The sequence below is a fragment of the Fistularia commersonii genome, chromosome 33, assembly GCF_037954325.1.
Source record: "Fistularia commersonii isolate RoL2024-O1a breed Wild chromosome 33, RoL_Fcom_v1.0, whole genome shotgun sequence".
In the NCBI taxonomy this organism is placed as follows: domain Eukaryota; kingdom Metazoa; phylum Chordata; class Actinopteri; order Syngnathiformes; family Fistulariidae; genus Fistularia; species Fistularia commersonii.
The window spans coordinates 9,600,841-9,617,739 of NC_141316.1; the positions used below are offsets into that span (position 1 = coordinate 9,600,841).

The following is a 16,899-nucleotide window of genomic DNA, read 5'->3' on the forward strand; positions in this document are numbered from 1 at the left end:
AAACACTGGGCCCGGGAGGAGTGTGTTTTACCGTGTCGGCTTTCTTTTTGTGTTAAACGTCTCTTCCATCAATCCCGGAGAGGCGGGAGATCCTTCCAGCAGCTGTTTGGGGTTTTTATTCATCCAAGCTGTTTCTCACGGAACGGGTCACTCGGTGTGTGAAGACGGCGATGTTCAGAAAATGAATTCCTACAAACATTTCCATTGATACTTCCAACCTTTCTTTCCTTGTCATTGCAAAAATCACAGATTTCAATTCACGTCTTCGACCATGAGGAGGAGACGCCTGAAAATCAGCCGCAAAGACCTGAGATATTTCCGTATTCTCACTCACGTCCAACAAATGTCTCTAATGTGTGAATGTTTTTCTATTTATTGTTGATAAAGAGAACAACAGTATTCATGGCAATAACTTAAACCCTAAACCTGTTAAGGGCCGAGGTTTTCTTGTCATTTTCTGTGCAACAGCGACCTCTAGTGGACAAAGCGTGAAGTGAAAAATGCTCAAAAAAGGGCGTGTGTGTGTGTGTGTGTGTGTGTGTGTGTGTGTCCATCAAACAGTAAACCAGTCAGAATTAAAGGTCACCAATACAGTTTATGCTGCCATCTTCCGATAGGAACTCCATGGGGAGTCATATTTCACTGAATTGAATTTTATTTTACGCTATAGTATTTAATTTTATTTAATATATCATGTACTTCTTCCGCTGCCGGTGTGCTGGCCTTCCCATGCGTTGTCCTGAATGTTCCGGAGCAGTCAGATCTCTCCGGAAGAGAAGGCACAGGTGTTGAATCCGGTTACAGCAGCCGCTCGGCTGACAAGCCTTGAAGACGCAGAGAGAAAAAGAACGAGAAAGAAGAAGATAAAGAAGAAAAGGATCGCTGTAACTCCAAATGGCAGCAACTGGTAGGTACGTGTCCGACTGTTTCCTCTCTTTCCTGGATTTAGTTCTGGACGGCGCTGTGAGACCAGCAGCTTTCCTCTGCACGGCCCCCCTTGGGGGTCGGAGGGTGGTGGGGTCGTGTTGGACGTGCGGAAAACATCCGCTTTCCACACCTCCGTCTGTTCACCGTTAAAACGAAACCCCTTTTTTTTTTGCTATCTTTCATTTCCATGTGAATGAATTCAGCCCCCTCCTCCTCCTCCTGCAGCAAATGTCCGTGGGCTAAGAATAGCAGGGCATCCAGGAGGAGGAGGAGGAGGACGGAGGGGGGGGCTGAACAGGTGGCTATAAGAAAATAAACATTTCATATATTTGGCTTGATTTGTGACTCTCGGCAGATCCGGAGCCGCTCCGATGGCCTTTCGCACGCAGAAAGAGATGTTCCAGAGGATGGAGGAGTCCTTTAAAATCTGCGTGTGTTGCGAGAAGATGGCGAGCCAGCTCTCGGAGCCGCGGAGCATGAAGCGCTGTTCACGGTAAAAAGCGAATATCTGCAGCCGAGCGCCGAGCGCCGGCCAGCGGCTGACCTTCTGCCCTCCCTGCACAGATGCCTCAACGCTTACTACTGCGGAAAGGAGTGTCAGAAGGAAGACTGGCCCAAACACAAGAAGTTCTGCTCCCAGCTGCGTCTCGCCGCCGTGGACAGGGTGGTGGAATGGCTGCTGTTTAAAGGTAGAAAAAGAAAAAGAAAAAAAACACGCTCACATATCTGCTCACATATGAACTTCAGTGAATCCCGTTCTTTAACCATAGGGTTCAATATGACGTGGTTCCACCCTTTGCAGCGAGAGCAGCTGAGCTCTTCTAGAAGGGCTGTTTGCAAGGTTCTCAAGGGGGTTTATGGAAAGTTTTTCTTCCAGAAGCGCGTTTATGATGCTGGCCGAGAAGGCCTGGCTCTCGGCCTCCGCTCATTCATCCTGGAGGTGTTCCCGAAGGTCAGGACTTCATCCTCCATGTCTTCGTGGTCCTTGCTTCGTGCTCTCGTGCAAAGTCGTGTTGGAAAAGGAAGGGTCCGAACTGTTGGGAGCGTGGAATTGTCCAACACGTGTTGGTTTGCAGAAGCTTTCAGTTCCTTTCACTGGAACGAAGGGGCCAAAAACAAACCCGCACTGTAATCCCCCCTCCAGCCAACTTCACACTTGGAACGATGCGGTCAGGCAGGTTCTCCTGGAGACCTCCAGACCCGGACTCGTCCGTGGGATTACTAGATGGAGAAACACGATCGGTCACTCCAGAGAAGGCGCCTCCACCGCCGCATCCCACGCTTCGCATTGCACTCGGCGAGGTGTGGCTTGGATGCAGCTGCTCTTCCGCGGAAACAACATTCTCCGAAGCTCTCTGCACACCGTTCTTCAGCTCATCTGAAGGCCACGTGAAGTCTGGAGGTCTGTAGCCACGGACTCTGCACAAAGTCGGCCACCTCTCGGCACGATGCGCCTCAGCATCCGCTCAACCCCTCCGTCAGTTTACACGGCTGAGATGCTTCCATGTTCTTCTAATCCAGCTGACAGTGGACTGTGGAATATTTAGGATGTTGTTTACATGTTGTTTGCATGCAGAGGTGCTTGATTTGATCCACCTGTGGCTACGAAAGCGACTGGAACACCCGATTCCCATCATTTGGATGGTTGAGACAAAACGTTTTATATACATATAGTGTAAGAATAAGAACGACTTTATTTATCCCGAAGGAAATTGTTGTGCCAGAGTTGCAAGAAAAATATAACCATAATAAATAAAAGTAGGAAATTGTATAAACAGTTAAAAAAAAAAAAAAAGGGAGATTGGAAATGAAAATAAATTACAAAGTGTCTTAAGGTCTTAAGTATCTTAAGTACAAAGTTCACTTAAGAAAAAATATTTTACATGTAGCTGTTATGAAATATTGCACTGTTCTGAACATATATACAGATAAATTATTACAATTAATATTAAGTGGGTGAGATTTTTTTATTTTTTTATTTTAAGTTTTAAGATTTTAAGATTCCCTGCGGCTGAAGAGAGAGGAATTAAAATGACTTTTTCCCATATGTACAGATATGGAGACTAAAACATTCTTGTTCAAAGGGTTTCAGCATACGATGTAAAATATCGAGCTTATACGCTGCTCAAAAAAATAAAGGTAACACTAAAATAACACATCCTAGATTTGAATGAATGAAATACTTTGTTCTCGACATCGTCGAACGTGCCGACAACAAAATCACACAAAAACGATCAATGGAAATCAAATGTGTGAACACATGGAGGTCTGGATTTGGAAATCGGGCTCAAATGTGGTGTTTCTTCTGGCTCCGGCTCCACAGGGGACCTTCCCTTCGCCACGGAGAAATGGTCGAAGCCTCGCTCGGAGGTGCTGGGCTGGGACGACTGGCTCGCCATGCAGGGCGACCTCGCCGCTCGCCTCCATCCCGTTCTGTCCGGGGAGAAGATGAGGGACCTGTGGAGCGACGCCGGCCGGCCTCGTCCCGAGGACGAGGAGTTGCGTCGGTCGCTGTGGAGGGTTTGCAGCGAGTTCTTCTCCAGGCCCCTCACCGTCGCCTGGGGGATGAGGCTCTTCGGCCTGGAGCCGTACTCCAAACCCCTCACCGTCCACCTGGTCGGCGCCGGCAACGGCGAGACGCTGGCGGCCAGGACGAGCGACTACGACGAGCTGAACAACGTCTTCCCCGGACACCAGGGGCTGGAGGTGGTGATGGTGGGGCCGGAGGTGGTGGACGGGCCCGTCGTGAGGCCTCCGCTCAGGGCCTTCGGGCCCCGGCAGAGGGTCTACATCAGCGCCTACAAGGGCCTCTACCACCAGTTCTGGGAGGAGCTGGTGGAGAAAGGAGAGGCGGCCAAACCGGACCTGGTGGTTGGATTTCATCCCGGTATGTTCGCTCAACCTTCTCAGCTGATGAGTGTCTCCTTTGGCTCCGGAGATGCGGAGGTTGATTCATCAGTGGGACGACGTGTGTTAGATGTTCTGGATGTAAAGTCAGACCCAATGAATATATGGGTTGCCATCGCAGGAGGTCTGGAGGAAGACCAGAGAGGAGGTTTTGTGGAGGTTCTCAGTCGTCCAGGTCATGGTGGATTCATCCCAGAGGCGTCTTCGGCTCTGAGAACTGAAGACGCCTCTTGGATGAAGGCGGAAACATCTTCAAGTGAGGAAATTCAAGAATTCAGCAGAGAGGAGGTTTACAGAGGGTTAGACGGCGGCAGGTGAAGAAGAAGAAGAAGAAGTAGGTTTTGCGTGTCCGTCTCTGTCCGAGCATCCGTCTCTCCTCGACAGCCAGAACGACGGCGATCGTTGCGTATCGCAGATTTTAAGGAAAACCCTGGAGAGCTTTTCAGGCCTTCACCCCCAACTCCCTAAACCTGGTGGTTGGATTTCATCCGGGTGAAGCTCCGCCCCCGTTCTCACCGAGTCGGCTTCAAATTAACTCAAAACTCATTTTTATTTTCCCTCTCCCTTTTTTTTCCCCACGTCCAGGGTTTGACGCCAGTCAGGGCTTGGAGCAGGGCTGGCTTCCGACGCTCCTCCTCCTTCGGGATTACGAGATTCCCTCTCTTTTCACCGCTCTCAGGTGAGTTCTCCCATAAAACGATCAAAAAAACGATACAGAAGACAAAACCGGCCTCTGCCGTACAACTCAAATATGAGTTAGCTACCGGGAAGCAGCCGGAGCGCCACATATCGCGTCACAAATGCTCCCAAACGTCGGATTAAAACCGACAGCGAAGCAACTCCTCGGTTCCTGTGAGAGGTGAGCGGGAGTGATGGGAGTCCGACCACGGACATCCTGTCGACGCCACGCTTTTACACGCATATAAATGTGTCCTGACATCCAGTAAACAGTGAATTTCGGTGTTTATGCCAGTCATGTCAGGCAAGATGGCCACGCAAATATTTGGATATTACGGGTTGGATGAAATATTAGTTTAAAGCAGAGACACTGTGGCGATCACTTATTTGCAATGAAATGAATGTTAACACGTCTCTAGCGGGTTCCTCGAGACCTTCTACCTGTTTACGGTAGCACGCTAGCGCACTCTTCTTGGTCACAGTGTGCTGGTTCCAGGACCGCTGACGTCAACAGGCTCTGGACTCTAAACTTACGCCATTTTTGAAAAAGATTTTCAAAAAGGGTGCCGACGGATGTGGGTTAACAGGAGCACTGCAGGTGAAAGCAGTACAATGTTAGAATTCAAAACGCAATTTCAGAATTTTGGGCCGAAATGCAAAGGTAGAATAAAATATAAATGGAGAGACAATTAGAAGACAACTGGAAAAATAGCAAAAGAAATCCACAATTAATTGATCAACAACAAGGATAAGAGTGGACAACAGAATTGGAAAAAAAAAAAAAAGACAACAAGGGTGAAAATTGACAAGCAAAATGATGACATAAACAATGACAATAGCAATGACAAAAATAGACAAAAATAAGCAGAAAATGGGCTGACAAGGGTAAAAATTGGTGTTAGTTAGGGCATAAAACGTGTGAACGTGTGAGGTGGCGAGGTCGTGGCGGCACACACGAGCGTTCACTTCACCAGTTTTAAATTCTTTTTTATTCAAAAATGGCTTGATTTTCACACTTGCTGTCCAAATACTGAGAAGAGACGTGCGATGAGGCCGTGTGATGAAATAGTGCGTCACCGGCCGTGAAGTTTCGGCTCCAGCCGACTCCTGACCCCGAGTGCGGGATAAGCGGCGTAGATAATGAACGAACCAATGAATAAATGCGCTTTCCAGCTCCAAAGTGCTTCAAATTATGCAAATATACGCGAGCCGTAATGAATGCGGTGCATTTGCAGCACAAAAGCTACTCTTTGTCTTGCGACTCATCCATTATGTGATGGGATGTATCCACCAAACGTGCTTTGGCTGATGATGTTTCGCTCCATCTGCAGCGAGGCAGAGATGACCTACTCCCTGCAGATCCTGCTGGAGCTGGAGATGGACATGAGAGGAAGTGGCGCCAACCCCTTTGCATCCCTGAAACAAGAACGGGTGGGCCCCTGCGTCAACAGTCCCGCCGTCTATTGCAACTCCCATTACTTTTGTTTTCAAGGTCTGCTGGAGACGGTGGAGTTTGAGGAACCCGAGGAGGCCTGAAGGCGCTTCCACAACACAGATTTCCCGTGCAACATTTACGTCTCAATTCGATGATTACTGATCAACATAACATCTATTGAAGCCATTAGCGTCTAAATTGTTTTCCATTTTAATATGCACTTTCTGAGCGGCTATTTTTGCTTGAATGCTTGATCAGAAGCCTGATTTATTTTTTAGTATTACCTAAGCAAAGGATACTTCCAAATTTACGATTAAGGTGACAATTCAGAAGTAAGTCCATGACATTCATTCACATACCTTTGCAATGAATTTAGGACGCACGTGTTATTAGTAAATTATTCGTTAATTAAAATCTAAAAACTGACCAGATGGAAGCCAGGATTATTTCATGTCAGCGCCAGTTATTACTGTAATTTGTCAATTGTCAAAAATGCATTGTCTTACTTTAAAGGCATTTTACAGTTGAAGTATATCCTGACAACAAAAAAAATAACTGGTTTACTGCTAATTAATGATTCATTTTGCATTTACCAATGTCATAACATGTATGTAATGAGAAAAATAACAAGCAATCTATTTCACTTTCCTCGGGATGTTGGAAGATGGAATAACAAGAAGAAATGGAGAAGAAACAACATAATTGCAACACTTAAAATGTGATCATATGGTTGAATATTCTGCTTTGTCAATCCGTTAAAAATTTGATCGTCTTACAAAATAGATCCGGAAGAGGTTTTCCACGCATTGACAGGCATCAAAATGTAATGAAAGTTGATCATGAAAATACAATTATATTAGTGACAATAATTTAACCCTGTGTGCAGAATGAGGGGTGTTTACACGAACTTATTTACGTGTTGCACTGATTTTAGACGAGAATAGAAAAGCTATACTGGCATTATAAAGAGCCACACAAGGAAATAAAGTTTTATATGTTTCGTTTTTGCATGTTACTATTTTTTTGCGTGCCCAAAATACGTAATCTCTTAACAAACATTTAAAAAACATCTTGATTACGATGTTTCTTTTTGGAAACCGGAACCTTTGTTCCGCCGGCGCTTGTTTCCGGGGACGCTTAAGAAGAACGCACAAAGGGGAAGTTGTTGTCATCTGTCTCTGGCTTTCCCTGGCACAACCCTGTGACAATTATGTCCATATTTTTCCCCTCTAATGCGGAGGACGTTTAAAATTAACTCTGGAGGAAGCTGTTGCCTTGCTGGAACTCTATTTGGTTGTGGTGATAATATCATTTTCTTGGGCGATTTATTTCATATTCGTGTCGAAACCGCTGTATGGGAAAAACTAGCTAGCCGGACGTTAGCTATGTGTCGATGACAGCAGCAGCAGGTTTCTGACCGGACGACGGCCCCGTTCATTTAATCTGGGAGGCAACGAGAGGAAAACATGGATTTTTCTAAATTCTTGGACGACGATTTTGACGTGAAAGACTGGGTGAACGGAGCTTTCAAGCTGGTGCAGAAGGACGCGCCGGGGAAGGCGGACACACACGCAGCCACACTGGTCATGAAACTGCAGCTGTTCATCCAAGAAGTAAACAATGCTATTGAGGGTGAGAATTAAACACTATTACCTTTCTAGCAGGTCTGCAACAAACCCATTTAACACAGCTGGCGATACGTTATGGCTTTAGACATTTTCCCAATTCAGTTAAGTTACACTAATGACCGCAGGGTATCACCCAAAGCTATATTTTTGGTTAAATATTTCAAAAGACAGGGGATGTTGCCCCTTCATTATAGCTTCAGTATTTCCACAAACAAATAACCGGGTTACTTACAACGGGCTACTCTCTCACCTCCGTGTAACTCAGGTAAAATAGCACGTCATAACAAAAGTAGTGCCCAGAACAACATATTCCTACCTTTATTGACTCTATGTCGTGCTCTGTTGACTCTCTTGTGTAGAGAGCAGTAACCAGGCGCTGCAAAACATGCCCAGAGTGCTGCGGGATGTCGAGGCTCTGAAACAAGAAGCTTCCTTCCTGAAGGAGCAAATGGTTTTGGTCAAAGAGGACATCAAGAAGTTTGAGCAGGACACTGTGCAGTCCATGCAGGTGTGTGACGGCCCGTGCACGGGCTTATTGTTCGCTTTCACAAGTCATGAAATTGACCTTTAATACTGTGAAATTATGTTTTAATCATTTATTTGACAGGACAACCTGATTTCCAGGCTGGTGCTAAATGGTTACGTCCCGGCCATGATTTATCTCTTGTGTCCAGGTCTTGGTGGAGATAGATCAAGTGAAGAGTCGCATGCAGCTGGCAGCGGAGGCGCTGCAGGAGGCAGACAAATGGAGTACGCTCAGCGCAGACATCGAGGAGACCTTCAAAACTCAGGTCGGAGAAAATCCCGAACTTACTCTTTCTAGCAACATGTTCTTGCAGCTTAGACCCTGTTAACCCTTTGCTTCAACTAACTAGCCTATCCTCACAGCGTCATTTCAATCTATTCCCATTAGTTATAAAGCTGAGTGTTATGAGAAATATAATGAGTACCACACAGTTTTATTGGCAATAGCTGTTTAATTGGTAGATGCTCATCACAAATATATTTAGTGCATTCCGACTGTTAGGATGAGCGGTTCAATTTCAAGAAACAGTTCATATTTAAACACACCCAAGTATCTATTGACATAAATACCTAGATGTAATGTTAATAGATACTTTCTGGCCATGCACTGCATGCTGACAATGGACTCTTAGTAGCCTGGAAACTGAATATGAATACTATTAAAGCAAAGTGAGCGCAGAATTTTCCCCATCCTTTCTTTCAGGACCTTGCCGTGATCTCGTCCAAACTAACCAGCATGCAGAACAGTCTGGCGATGCTAGTAGACACTCCAGACTACTCTGAGAAGTGCGTCCACTTGGAGGCTCTGAAAAACAGACTGGAGGCCCTGGCCAGCCCTCAGATTGTGGCCACTTTTAATTCCATGTCCATAGGTAGGAAAAACCTGTACGGTCTACCACGCTATTAACTACACTATGTTATTGCTGCTGTTTTTTTTTCCTTTTTGCATAGAAGTATCCCTGACAGGTGACCAGGAAACTGAATGGCCCAGACTTTTTTCTCTCTGACTTTCAAACTGTAATGCCAGTGCTCCATGACATTTTTCTTACGTGCTTTTGTGATGATTTCTGCACAGACCAAGCCAAGCTGTTTGTCAAAGTCTTCTCTGAGATCGACAGAATGCCTCAGCTTCTTGCCTACTACTACAAGTGTCATAAGGTAGTTTGATCTGAACCCGGTCATTATTTAGTAAACTCTCCCCAGTCATATTATATTTGATACGGTGCAATATTGCGCTAACACATATATGAATGAGTGTGTTATTCTCTTGACATCTCCAGGGCCAATTGGTAAGCATGTGGCAGGATCTCTCTCAGAGTGAGCTCAGTCTGAACCACCAGCTTTCTGAATTCTACGACACCTTGCTGTCCACGTGGCACGCCCAGCTGCAGTGGAGCAGCCAGGTCAGACCCTCCGCTGCCTTTCCACGGCACTGTGACAGTTACAGTTTCATAAATCAGGAAATGGGTAAAGCTAAAGTTGAATAATAATTAATGGATTCATTGTTTTGACAGAAAAAAATCGCATGATTTTTTTTCTCCCACATTTTTTTTCAGGATTTGAAAACTGTCCTGTTTTACCATCAGGGGTTACTAGGGGTGACATCTAGTTTTGCATTACATGTAAATGATTGTTTTATTAGCAACTAAATTTGGGTGTATTTGAAAGAAAAGAAAATTCTTGGTTAAAATAAAAAAAAACACTTAAGTTTTCATGTTAACCAAAATAATTGGTTGCTGTGAACCCAAATAAGGACCTTCCTGGCACTGATGCAGAGTAGCATCTGGTCTGGACGTGAGTCTTTAAGTTCATTTACAGTTTTACAAGGAATTATTATTAAAAATTAGCAGGATGCAAATGGGCTTAGAAGAACGGGGATAAAAATGAACAATGGAGTTTGGACGTGACACGTGTGAATTGGTGAGGTCGTTGTGGCACAGATGCGCCTCCGGCCGGTCAGAGTTGTATGCCATCCAAACTGCACTGCTGTTGTATGGAAATTATATTATTTATAATCATAATTATTATATAATTATAATTAACTGACGGGGAAATTATAATATTTCCCCTGCAGTTGTGAATGGAGACAGGGGGAAAAAAAAATGATGTGAAAGCTTAATTTTGAGAATAATCATATTATTAAATGATAACTGTTGGTTATCTGTAATATTTTAAGGAGGGTTTAAAGATACGTTAATGCTGCATCTTAAGTAATGACATTAGAAACCTCATCAAAAGTATTTTGCATCGCTGCCTGCCCTGCCCATGAACATTACATTACATTATATTACATTACATTTAGCAGACGCTTTTATCCAAAGCGACTTACAATAGAGGACATAAGCACTGCAAATAACACTTGCAAATACAAGATGCACAGGAAATATACAGAACAGTAAGCTGGGGTTCTTTTTTTTTTTTTTTTTTTTTTGACAAAGATGTACACAAACGTACACACACACTGTATAGCCTAACTTGGTGCCGAACCTGATCTGGGGCAGCTCAAGCATCAGCGCAGTAAATAGTCCTGTAAGAGAAAAGTTTTTACCTGTTTCTTGAAGGTTGAGGGGGATGATGCTAGTCTCGTTGCTTCCGGAAGTTTGTTCCACCACTGAGGTAGTAGAACTGAGAACAGTGACACACGAGTGACATCATATTATCCACTAGGTTTTTAAGAACCCGTATGAAGTGGTGACGGTGCTGCTGATCCAGACCCTGGGGGCCATGGTGCCGTCCATCCCCGTGTGTTTGAGCACCGCCATGGAGCGGACGGCCCAGGAGCAGCGCCTGGACGCCCTGCTGGAGCTCTACAACACCACCTACGCTTTCGGACACGGCTTGGAAGCTGCCATGATGCCACACCTGGGTCCGTACCAGCGCAGAGACCTGCACCCGCCAGAGGCTGGATGTACTCAGTCGCTTTTGTGTAACATCTGTTTCCAGGTGAGAACAACCTGCTGAAGGTGAGTGAGCTTGTGTGCGCGCTCTACGATCCCTACAAGTCCTTCCAGCTTCAATACGGTGACCTGGAGGAAGCTCATCTCCTCATCCAGATCAGCGCTGTGCCTTTGGTGAGAAATGATCAAAAGTCTTTTGTATTATATAAATGTAAATTGAATATCATTCAGAAATGTTCCTTCCAGACAATGGAACATTGATTTCAATCATTTTTCAGATTTGGTTCAAAATATGGCTGGAATAAATTGACAATGATTCTTTTTTTAATTTTTTTATTTTAATTTCCGTGCTCCCCTTCTCATTCGTCTCTAGGAACACGGGGAGGTGATTGATTGTGTGGAAGAGCTGAGCCACTCTGTGGGAAAGCTCTTCGGCCTGGCCAGCGCCGCTGTGGAGCGCTGTGTGAAGCTGACCGATGGTCTGGCTGTGTGTGGCCTCCTCAAAGCCCTCAAAGCTCTCTTCACCAAGTAAAGACTCCCGACTCTCGTCTCAAATCTTACCAAAATGTAATAGCGGCTGTAGTTCTTCTTTATTTTTGTCTTCTCGAATACTCCGAGGTACGTGTCGGACTTCTCCACAACACTGCAGTCGATCAGGAAGATGTGCAAACTTGAAGACACGCCCGCGTCCTCTGTTTTCCAGGAGGACTGGACGGCGTTCCAGAATTCCGTCAGGTTCTTGTTTTCTTCTTTTGCGTTTGGAATCATTTTAATGTAACGTCGAAAGCAAAATGGCCCGTCCACTTCACGCTATCCGGTTTCGGTTGTGCAGAATAATCGCCACCTGCGGGGAGTTACTCCGACAGTGCGGGGCCTTCGAGCAGCAGCTGTCCAACAAGTAAGAGAACCATTTCCTTGAAACCATTTCTCTGAAACGTCTCGTCGAAGAACACTCCCCCGATCCTGGGTCTCATCATCCATCCGCCGTCCCTCCCACAGGATCCTGGCCACGGCAGGTAAATATTTGTCGGACTCGTACAGCCCACGCAGCCTGGCGGGCATCCAGGAGGTGAGCTCGGCGGAGAGGAAGGGCGCCACCAAGAATCCCTGGCAGGAATACAACTATCTGCAGAGGGGAAGCATGGTGGAGTACAACAGCCTCATGGAAGTCCTCTACTCGTTAAAGGTACGGAGCCGAACGCGATGCGGGAAAACGATTTCTGTCGTCCCCTTGATATGTTCTGTTTCCCGCTTCTCTCGCAGGAGAAAGGCACCGGCAACTCCAGCCTGCTGTCGGAGCCCAGAGCCGCCCTGACCAGGCTCAACCAGCAGGCCAATCAGCTGGCCTTCGACTCGGTCTTCCTCCAGATCAAACACCAACTCTGCACCGTCTCCAAGGTGGAGGTGAGCGAGTGTCAGGTTTCCACGCCGGCCGGCCGGCAGGATTAAACGCGTCGGCGGATAATAAGGCTCGGACGTGTTTTTGATGTGGCTAATTCAATCGTATTTGTGTCATTTCAGAGGCAAGAGTCGGCAGGCATCGGAGAGAGCTTCACAGAAGACCTGCCTACTTTCAGCCTGTCGCCGCAGGAATACATAACCAATGTGAGTTCAGTCCGTTTGTCCAGATGTTTATTTAATACAAATTATAACTTCGATTCACTTGTGCAGAGGAAATAAAGTCTTTGCTGTATTCTTTTCACTCTCATTTGTGGCTTATTCTGCATGTAGCTCACAATATTGTCACTCCAAAGCCATGAAGAGCCATGGCTACATATATGACAGCATTAAGTACGAGAATAATGAAATAAAATTGTTTATGTATTATCGTCCCTCATTTCCAGACTCTAAGGCGCTACTTTTTTTTTACACGCTTTGAACGCGGTGGGTTAAACGACTAATTTAGGTTGTTTTTTTTTTGTTGTTTTTTTTTTTTGGACTAACAAGCTTCAAGCCACCAAAAAAATTTGGCCTGGTCACATCGGACCGGTGAAATGACCGTGAAATTGTGAGGCCGTTCAATTCCGACACCGAGGAAGACGGCTTTAACGGTTTTAGTGTGCAGGATAAGACCAAGATAGCCATCAGCTGGAGGAGGACAAAGCAGGGATAGAAAATGGATGGACTTTATTTGTTGTCATTTATTATTGATATTTTTCATCAGCCGTGTTACAGCCACCGTTCGGACAAAAGTATTTCCAGTATGTATTTGTGGATGTTACCGGTATGTATTTAATTAAAGGTTTCAAGAAAAAATGTTTCTGTGCAAATATCTCATGTGGTTCAATGTGGACACCTGCAGCTAATAGACAAGTGTGGCCTATATATGAATACATAGATTTATTAAGTTATTTTTAGCTGGTGCGACTTAGATTCAGGCGCGCTCGATAGTCTGGAAATTACGGTAATCTTTATGTAATATGTGAAAAAATCCCAAATGCAATCGGACATGGTCTATGTCAATGGTTGTTCATGAACTATTATTGTATTTTGATTTATTATGTTTAAATTATTTATGCTGACTCATTTTTGCATTCATGGATGCAGTCATTTTGCCTCACATTAATTTTAAAATTAAAATTAGATTTAATTTTTTTCGTATTCATTGATATTACAAAATGAGTAGATATGTTGACGTCATCCAGAAAAACTCAAGTTGAAAAAAAAAAATCTCATGTTAAGAAAAAAAAATTCAACAAGCAGTTTGATTATAGAATTATTTCTGCATTGCAAGTCGTGGCAGCCTTATGTACTAAAACCTCCACGCCGTATTTGTTGTCCTCTCCCAGATTGGTCAGTACCTGATGTCTCTCCCGCTCCACCTGGAACCGTTTGTGGCCCAGGAGGATCCGGCGCTGGAGTTGGCCCTCCATGCAGGGAAGCTTCCGTTCCCTCCAGAGCAAGGTATCTCCACCGCCTCGTCGTGAAACCTTGAATGTCCGAACCTCGCTCCGCGCTGGAAGGAACCACAGTAAAGCGTCCGTACTGTCTCGCATCAGGCGATGACCTTCCAGAACTGGACAACACAGCGGACTACTGGCTGGGATCCATCGCCAGGGCAACCATGCAGACCTACTGTGATGCCATCCTTCTCATCCCCCAACTGGGCCCACATTCCACCAAACAGCTGGCGACAGACATCGGTATCACGACTCCTTTCCACTCACTCACGATGAGCACAATTGACATTTTCTGGTATTTTAGCTAAGCTGTATTATATACTGTCGATCAGGGGAGCGGGACATATTTCTTATTTGATTTTTATGCGCGGGCCAACTAGGTATCATGAATATTGAACAAAATGAAAATTGCAATTTAAATATTTACATTTTTTGCCATTTTATTTCAACGTTAAACTCATTCATTGGCATATAAATGTACCAACATTGTTTGGTATGTAATCATCCATACAAAAGTAAACAAAAGGGAAAAAATAAGGAGTTTTGAAATTCAATATGGATTGAAAATACATATTCAAATATTCAAAGAAAATAGTTTGGCAGGGCGGATGCAAAAAAAAAAAAAAAACGACCCGCGGGCCTCAAAATGCCCTGTAGATACACTAATGATTTATCGTGCTCTGATACGATACAAAAAGTGTCACAGAAAGTATTCGTAAAATGAAAAAGGAGATTTTCTGCAAACGGTTTGTGTCGAGATACTTGGACGACAGAGACGCTCCGATACAAATCCTGTACAGGTTCACCAAGAGTGTGGGTAAAACATCTTGACGTGTTTTTAAATGCCAGATTCTTCCACTGTCTTGAAATCCGGCAAAAGTCAACATTTTGGTGGAAATCATAAAGGACGTAATGGAACTCCAAGATTCCTCTCGGTTCCGCGGCGTTCCCTCCGCCTTGCATCCAGGCTAGCAAACGGGCTAAAATTTGTAACTTCTCTGCAGGATCAGTGTGTGAGAATTCATTTCCTGCCCTGTAAAGCATGAATATAGAAAGGCTTGCTTGTAAGACGTACAAGCGCATTTCTGTTTTCGCTCATGAATGAACGTTTATCCGGTAATCAGCGGTGAACATTAAGGTGGCCTTGCATGGTGCGGCGCAGCGGTTAGCGCCGCTGCCTCACAGCCAGAAGGTCACCGGTTGGATTCCCACAGTGGGCCTTCCTCTTGTGGAGTCTCCGCGACCGTGAGTGCGGGCTAAGTGTCGTATATAATGAACGAACACACTTCGGATGAGATATTTAAAACCCCGTCCCTCATTCTGGCTCCGCAGACTATCTCAGCAACGTGATGGACGCCCTGGGCCTGCAGCCCTCGCGCAACCTCCAGCAGATCGTCACCCTCCTACGAGCCAAACCGGAAGACTACAGACAGACGGCCAAGCTGTTGCCACGCCGACTGGCCTCCACTATCGCTGCCCTCCGGGGTGTCGATTATTGACAGTGACGTAGAGGAAGACGGACTCTGTCGGAACGGCGGTCGTCAGCGCGGCCCTCCTGTCTCGCAGGCATCTTTTCACAAGGTTGGCCACAAAATGAAGAAGATCGGCGTATCGGTCGTCGCCGCTTTACTCGTCGACTTCCCTAAAGACTCAATTTACCTTTATCGACTCCTACTTTGGGTTTTAAACAGTCACGGGATTCTCCGAGATGGGATCGGGATTCACGAGGCCTTGAATTGACGGATCGAGGACGATTAAAGAGTGTGACTTAAAGTGAAGGTGAAAAAGGCTTTTCGCTTGAGACAAAATGATGAAAACGTTTCCACGATGTGTTTACCAGACATGGATCAATGTTGCAGAATGTATAACAGTAGATTTGAGAGGGAGGGGTTTAAATCAAAAGGCTTTATGAGTTGTTAATTACTCATCACGCTCATATAATCCATTTATTATATTAAATTATGTGAAGGTGATATTTCCAACTTGTTTTCCTTTCCACAGCGTCTCCTTCAACTGAGGGTGGCCATTGTTTTCTGTCATTCGCAATTGAGTAGTGTGTGTGTGTGTGTGTGTGTGTGTGTGTGTGTGTGTGTGTGTGTGTGTGTGAGTGAGTGAGTGTGTGTGTGTGTCCTGTGAGGACATTTTCCAATATATTCTCTGGAAACCAGTAAATCTACATTGTTATCATGAGGACGCTGCCGCCTCTTATGTTTGTTCAGAAAAGATGATTTGAATAATTCTATGAATGAAACCTTCTTTCCCTTTGGGCTGCTGCCTTCAGGAGCCGCAGCCAATCAGCTGCCTCCATCTGACCCCGCAGCCAATCACCTGCCTCCTTCTAACCCGATAGCCAATCGCCAGCTGATCTCCTGTCCTCTTCCCTTCCATTCATAAATCTGGTCTTCCTCCAGACCTCCATCCTCAGCATCCTTCCGCCCAGATCTTCTCCATCCCTCCTCCGTGTCCAAACCATCTTGGTGTGACTTTATCTCCAGAACATCTCCCACGTGCTGTCCTTCTGATCCTCTCTTTCAAAGAGGAACCTCCATATCTTCACCTTCTATCTCCGGCTCTTCCTCCCATCTCCTCCTCGGTGTCTTTAAACCAGACATCTTCTCTCATCTCCATCTTCTCCGCTGTGCATCCACCTCTTCTCCTCTCCGTCGCTCTGTGCTAAAACACCTCCACCTTCTTCATCCCCACGCTCCTCCATCCCTGTTCTTCCACCTTCTCACTGCACATCACCGAAGTCTGGATGAAATAACATGCGCAATTTTAGTGTTTTAAGATATTTCTCATTCCAACTTCCCGTGCACAGATGTTTTAAATGCACTGATTTGTGAAAGCCCTTCCAGCTATGGAAGTGTCGGATTGATTTAAACCAAATCACGACAGATGTTCTGCAGAAGCTTGATGTTCACCCCCGAGGAGCGAGAAAAAGCAGTAGATCCGGCGGCCTTCTGCCTCGACCCAGGTAGGATTCCGCGGACCGTGCACGGCTA

The 16,899-nt window shown here is 45.4% G+C and overlaps 2 protein-coding genes across 2 annotated transcripts; both read left to right on the top strand.

Annotated features, from left to right (window-relative positions):
- The first annotated feature begins 585 nt into the window (after positions 1 to 585).
- Positions 586 to 6,947, top strand: LOC147214974 (putative protein MSS51 homolog, mitochondrial). Its single transcript, XM_086140622.1, has 6 exons — positions 586 to 911; positions 1,283 to 1,420; positions 1,492 to 1,616; positions 3,251 to 3,814; positions 4,420 to 4,513; positions 5,844 to 6,947. Exons 1-6 carry the CDS (start codon positions 895 to 897, stop codon positions 6,046 to 6,048), a joined length of 1,143 nt encoding a protein of 380 aa, XP_085996748.1. The 5' UTR covers positions 586 to 894; the 3' UTR covers positions 6,049 to 6,947.
- A 137-nt stretch (positions 6,948 to 7,084) lies between these two features.
- Positions 7,085 to 15,870, top strand: cog7 (component of oligomeric golgi complex 7). Its single transcript, XM_086140621.1, has 17 exons — positions 7,085 to 7,579; positions 7,935 to 8,083; positions 8,250 to 8,366; positions 8,804 to 8,972; positions 9,176 to 9,258; positions 9,381 to 9,503; positions 10,768 to 10,966; positions 11,044 to 11,171; positions 11,371 to 11,525; positions 11,616 to 11,732; positions 11,830 to 11,895; positions 11,997 to 12,183; positions 12,261 to 12,401; positions 12,519 to 12,602; positions 13,787 to 13,901; positions 13,997 to 14,140; positions 15,230 to 15,870. The coding sequence occupies exons 1-17, from the start codon at positions 7,414 to 7,416 to the stop codon at positions 15,394 to 15,396; spliced, it is 2,310 nt and encodes a 769-aa protein (XP_085996747.1). The 5' UTR covers positions 7,085 to 7,413; the 3' UTR covers positions 15,397 to 15,870.
- Positions 15,871 to 16,899: the final 1,029 nt, after the last annotated feature.